At 52.2% G+C, this 5588-nt stretch overlaps 1 protein-coding gene and 1 non-coding gene across 2 annotated transcripts in view; both read right to left on the reverse strand.

The window, feature by feature from the left end:
- The window catches only part of kpnb1 (karyopherin (importin) beta 1), an 11805-nt gene that overhangs the window by 826 nt on the left and 5391 nt on the right, over positions 1-5588 (reverse strand). Inside the window, exons 7-21 of the mRNA XM_037689170.1 lie at positions 5389-5478; positions 5133-5243; positions 4957-5058; positions 4650-4874; positions 4390-4581; positions 4111-4241; positions 3873-4020; positions 3720-3791; positions 3496-3640; positions 3336-3418; positions 3155-3262; positions 2911-3054; positions 2733-2838; positions 2330-2444; positions 1769-1930 (exon numbers count right to left, since the gene is read on the reverse strand). Coding sequence (XP_037545098.1) covers positions 1769-1930; positions 2330-2444; positions 2733-2838; positions 2911-3054; positions 3155-3262; positions 3336-3418; positions 3496-3640; positions 3720-3791; positions 3873-4020; positions 4111-4241; positions 4390-4581; positions 4650-4874; positions 4957-5058; positions 5133-5243; positions 5389-5478 — 1934 coding nt within the window. The remainder of the gene's footprint in view (positions 1-1768; positions 1931-2329; positions 2445-2732; positions 2839-2910; positions 3055-3154; positions 3263-3335; positions 3419-3495; positions 3641-3719; positions 3792-3872; positions 4021-4110; positions 4242-4389; positions 4582-4649; positions 4875-4956; positions 5059-5132; positions 5244-5388; positions 5479-5588) is intronic.
- LOC119422244 lies at positions 2499-2639 on the reverse strand. The gene has a single exon (XR_005187413.1). It is a non-coding gene; the product is annotated as a small nucleolar RNA SNORA79 (small nucleolar RNA).

A 5588-nucleotide genomic window follows, 5' to 3' on the forward strand; every position in this document is an offset into this window, starting at 1 on the left:
TTCAGTCCAGGAGCTCACAGAGCTGCCGGCCCCATCTGTAAACAAACTAGAGATGCACTGATCCGATACCAATATCGGTATCGATATCGGGGGGAACTTCTGAATTGGGTATCTGTGACAATGTGACCGATTCATGACTGGGCAGATCTATTCGCTCTAATTCTATGCTTTGTGCTTTGAGTGACGTCACGCGCTAGCAAACTCACCGCATAGATTGTTTTCAAAATGGTGCGAGCAAAAAGATCAGCCAGCTGGCAAAATTTCACTCTACCTCAGCAAACACATTCAACAGCTACGTGCAAAAGGTGCACAGCGACGGTTCCAAGGGATGGCACTAAAACTTCCAGCTATAACACTACCAACTTAATCAAGCATCTGTACCAGATCGGTATTGGCCGATACTAAACCTTAGATGTCGGTATCAAAAAAATAAAAGTGGATCGGTGCATCCCTAAAACAAATAAACAAACAAAGTTCAGTCCAGGAGCTCACAGCGCTGCCAGCCCCATCTGTAAACAAACAAACAGAGCCCTCCTTTTTTCTGAGCTCTGAGGCAGGTGATGAGGTCATCCTCTGTTACCATGGTAATGTAACTCTTGCCCTTTTCCATTAGTACCTTTAGTACCAGTACAGCATGGTTCTACTTGGCTCGGTACGGTACACGATGCGTTTCCATTATGCTTTCAGTATCGGTTCCAGTGGGCTGGTTCAAATTGACGTCACGGGCTTCACCAGCTGGTGGCGGTAATGTTGGTGGTAAGACCCTGAAAAAGGTTTCAGTACAGGGTCAGGATTTATTTTGAAGTTTCTGGTAAATTAAAAAAGAATACAGACTATTAAAATGATCAAACGCCTTCTGTTACAAATAAAGTCCAGTTGTTTTTGTACTGAACGTTTTTGAGTTTATCATGTCCTGGATGACTGAGAATCTTCACCAGCATAAACCAGTAGGTTAGAATAAAGTTGGAACTAAAGGCTGTATCTCTTCTTTAAACATGTTTAAGGGAAATATTTTTGAGAAATCCAATAATTTTGTGTCTTTATAAATTTTCAGCTGAGTTAACTTTAACAGATTATTTAATGGTCATTAAAGTTAAAACAGGATTTCATGATAAAGCTGCAGTTTTTTTTTTTAAATCTTCAATGATTAAAAAAAAAAAAAAAAAAAAAAAAAAAAAAAAAAATAGATTACATTAAATGTTTTTAAAAATCGTCCCACTCTCCGTGCGCCAGACCAGTCTGCCGGGATCGAGGTTCGGCCTTCATGTGCACGCATGGCCAGGGTCATGGCCTTCTGCGAGTCAGCAGCTCGTATGATCCACCGACCAGTGAAGCTCAGAGCCTGCAAGGCCAGGATCTCGAGCCCTGAGTTGGCATTAGACCACGGTGTTGTCATTATCGGTTTTAAAATCTTTAAAATAGGTCCAGTCGCTGCTCCGAGTTCCGGTGGATCGGTGTTTTGAAAAGTTCTGAAAAGATCCATTGACTTCGCCCCGACCAATCAGTGACCGACAGTGTTCTGACGTCACATTTTGGCGCTGGCTTGGCCTCGTTGGAACCACAGAGCCAATGGTTCTGAAAAAAGGGACTGGTTCTATGTACTGTTACTAATGGAAAAGCCTTGGAACCGTGCCGAGTTGAGATGTACCAGTACTAATAGAAAAGGGGCATCTGTGGTACCAGAACCTCTCAGCCTGGACCACAACAAAGACTGCAGCTCAGCTGCTCAGCTGAAGGACTTTGTGTATGCGTGTCTCTGTGACCTCACCAGGCTTGGCTCTTGAGCTTGCGCAGCTCCTTGGTGGCCCAGGTGGCCAACATCTTGGTCTTGGAGGTCTTGGACCGCCGGCCCTCTGTCAGAAGGTCGTTGATGAGTGGATGCGCGTCCACCAGCTTCATCACGTCTTTGCCGAACGCTGCGCACAAGTCACTGTGGACACACAACACGCACATTAACGCATAGAACCACCAACGGGCCCGTTGGACCTGCAGGTGGACGTCAGTCTCAGAATCCATGGTCTGGTTGTCCATCACGGCTCAGCGTGGTGCATGATGTCTCCTCATTGACCGACAGACCTCCAGTCAGGGTTTAGCTCCACCCCCTGATGAAGCATGGTGACTGAGCAGCAGAACCTTGTAACCTGGCCCGCACAATAAACTGCTTCCAGAACCAAGTTTTAAACGCCACCGTGAACAGGAAACCAATAACTCAACAACATTCTACTTCCTGTTTTAAGGTTCTGGTCACCTCAGACCGGCTGGGAGCAGAACTTAGCTCTTCGTGTTTTGAGATAAATAAAAACAGCAAACATAAACAACCCCTCCTCACCCAATGAGGCCGGCGGCGTTGGCCACCACACCATCGTAGCGGTCCTCGTCCTCGGCGATGTGTTGGATGAAGGACAGGATGAACTCCACGCGAGGCTGGACCAGCATGACGTCCGCTGCAGGGAGGAGACACATGTGAGGCGAGGAGGCTACGCTTCGTTTGTTTGTTTGCTTGTTGGGTCCCACAAAACCAGGAAGCTGTTTTTGTTTTGGCGGCAGCCTGAAGCTTTCTGGGTGAAAAGACCCCAAACTCTCTACGACGTCGTAAAATCCTCCTGCTGGACTTCAGGCAGGAGGGGGAACCGACGTCACGTCAGGAACCCAACATCTAACGTATAAACTCCGCCCACAAGCGGGTGGAGCCGGGTTCTGCTTGTAAACAGGAAGTGTTCAGTTTGTCTTACGGTGGACGTTCTCCTGGTCCCCCTTCAAGCCCTGGATGATCCCGGTGTAGGCCTCCAGGCAGCCCTCCCTCAGCTCGTTCAGGTAGTCCACCATGTCGTAGTCCGTCTGAAAGAACAGCGCACGTCAGCCACAGGCAGGAAACCAAAGAGCGGGCCAAGTGGGACTCCCCAGGCTCACCTTGTCCACCTGCGCCTGCGAGGCCTGCTGCAAGGTGTCCAGGACGATGTCCAGGTACTTCTTGAACTCTCCTCCGATGGCCAGAGCGATGTCCCCGAACACGGACAGGATCTGAGGCTTCACAGAGCGGTGCACGTTCTCGTTCTGTGCACGAGGACATAGGACGGGTTCAAACAAGTCGAGTCAACCTGAACCAATAAACAACAACAAACAGTGGGGGATGAAGGAGAGAGGTCTTCCTCACCCCCAGGTTCTCCAGCAGCAGCTGCATGATCTCGTCACAGTACGGCAGCATGTTGGACTGCAGCGCCCGGCACAGGTCGCATACCAGACCCACAGCCGCCAGGCACACCTGACACAAACAACAAATAAACAACACATTCCAACCACCTGCTGTTTCCCATCTGGACGGTTCGCGGGCCCACCTGATACTCGGCGTAGTTCTTCAGTCCGATGCCCAGGAATGGCTTGAAGGCGTCCATGTATTTCTGGAAGTCTCCGCCCAGAACTGAAACGAGCGACTGGGTCAGAACCGGAGGAGGCGGGCTCAGTCAAGAGTGGTAAAAGATGGTGGCATGTTTGTACCTTCGACCAGCGTGGACACGGCCATTAGGGCATCCTCCTGGACGCTGCCGGAGCCGGCGGTGCTCTGGAACATCCTCAGCAGCGACGCCATCACCACGTCAGAGATCTGCAGGGCGTCCTGGTGCTGAACCTTCCGGAGAACGTTCTGCAGTAGAACAGGAAATGCTCAGTAGACCGTCACAATAAGAGCTTGACTGCCTCAGAGTAAAGGTGTGTCTGCTCACCTGCAGAGTGGCACACAGCAGCGACTGCAGGTCGTTGAACTGGATCCTGTCCGACGTGCTCTGGATGTGAGACTGCAGACAGGAAGTCACCATGTTACACAGGAAGACACCTCGTCAAAATAAAACCAGCATGACTGAATTGAGCGTCTGCACCTCCATCTGCAGGACCTGCTGCAGCCTCTCCATGATGACTAGAGTGGTTTTCTGGACTGCAGGGTAGCAGTCCTTGGCGCTGTTCTTCACAATCTCCATGAGAGCCTCGTAGGCAGCGGACCGCAGGTTGTTCTGGTGTCCATCAGGCCTGAGGGACAAGAGACACGCACCTGAGTCCAACATCTGACCTTCACGCAGCAGGAAACAGGAAGTGATCACAGAGCAGGCTCCACCTCACCTGTCCGTGGTCTCCAGGAGCTTCTGGACGATGATTTCGAAGGACGAGGACAGGCAGTAGGTGCTGGGCCCCTCCAGGTCCTCAGCGGTGTCCGTGGCTTCGTACGCCGCCTCGGCCAGGGACGAGAAGGCCTGAAGGAGGACAGACCTGTGAGCTGCACCCTGAACCAGGTCCACAAGACCAGAGTCTGAAGGATCCAGACGTTGAAGCTGGACCTGCTGGGGTGTAAACGTTCTGCACCAAATCGAAACGTCCCCTCCTTCAGTGGCCACAACTCACCCAGCACACGTTGGAGGCCACCCGGGGCTCGGCCCCCAGGCCCTCAATCAGACACTGCAGCAAGGGGGCCAGGTAGACCTCGTTAATGGCGGCCTCAGGCAGCAGCTCGCAGATCCGGCCCACAGTCCAGGCCGTGGTGTCCCTCACCACCACGCTGGGGTCCTTCATCAGCTCGATCAGGGTGGGCATGGCCTGCGGGGGAGGGAGGGGTCAGACCCAGTTCTAACAGACCAAAGGAAACCTCCGGAGCCGAGCGTCACCTGGATGACGAGCGGTTTGAGCTGGTTCAGGTCCGGGCCCTCCAGGATGGAGCCGAAGGCCATGACGGAGGCGTCGCGGTAGCGCCAGTCAGGGTGTTTGATGTTCTCCTTGATGAAAGGCAGAACGTGAGGAACCACGTCGTCCTCACAGCACGTGGCCAGCAGCATCAGACACACGCCTGCAGCCTTACAGGGGTTCCAGTCGTCATCATCGTCGTTCTCATCCTGTACACACACACACACACACACAGTCACACACACACCGCTACACAACACCTGCACAGGTCAGAGTTCACCAGGACAGCACCTGCTTGGTCAGGGTCTGGGTCAGGATTGGGACCAGGTACTGTAGCGCTCCTTTGGCATAGAATTTACTGGTGTGTTCAGGGGGCCGTCCCTGCTCCGAGGCCTGAAACAGGAAGATACGGACAGTCAGCGAACGCCTCACCACTTGCACCAAACACCTTAAAACCTCAAACGCACCTCTGAGGCCTCGATGGCCAGGTCCATTTCCTCGTCGCAGACGTTGGACCAGAACTCGATGCCCTGCAGAGCCACCTCATCGATGTCGCTCTTCATCGCCTCGATGGTGATCTGAGACACAAACACGTTAACACCTGACAGCTGTCTTCATCACAGTCCGACCCAAACAGGAAGGTTCTGTAGATGAGGGTTCTTGGGTCAGAGCCTGAACCCACCAGGACCTACAGCCAGTTTGAATTCAGAACCAGTTTCTTACCGCGAAGAGAGCCGGGCCCATGTACGTCTCCATGTACTGGTAATACAGAGACATGATCTTCACCAGGTTCTGCAGCGCTGCCACACGCACCTGAACGCACCACACCGAGGGGGGAGAAGTGTTAAGAGCATTGCCTGAATGCACCACACAGAAAACAGTTACAGAAACACCTGAACGCACCACACAGACAACAGTTACAG

Source organism: Nematolebias whitei, chromosome 15 (genome assembly GCF_014905685.2).
Source record: "Nematolebias whitei isolate Nwh7 chromosome 15, NemWhi1, whole genome shotgun sequence".
Classification (NCBI taxonomy): Eukaryota; Metazoa; Chordata; class Actinopteri; order Cyprinodontiformes; family Rivulidae; genus Nematolebias; species Nematolebias whitei.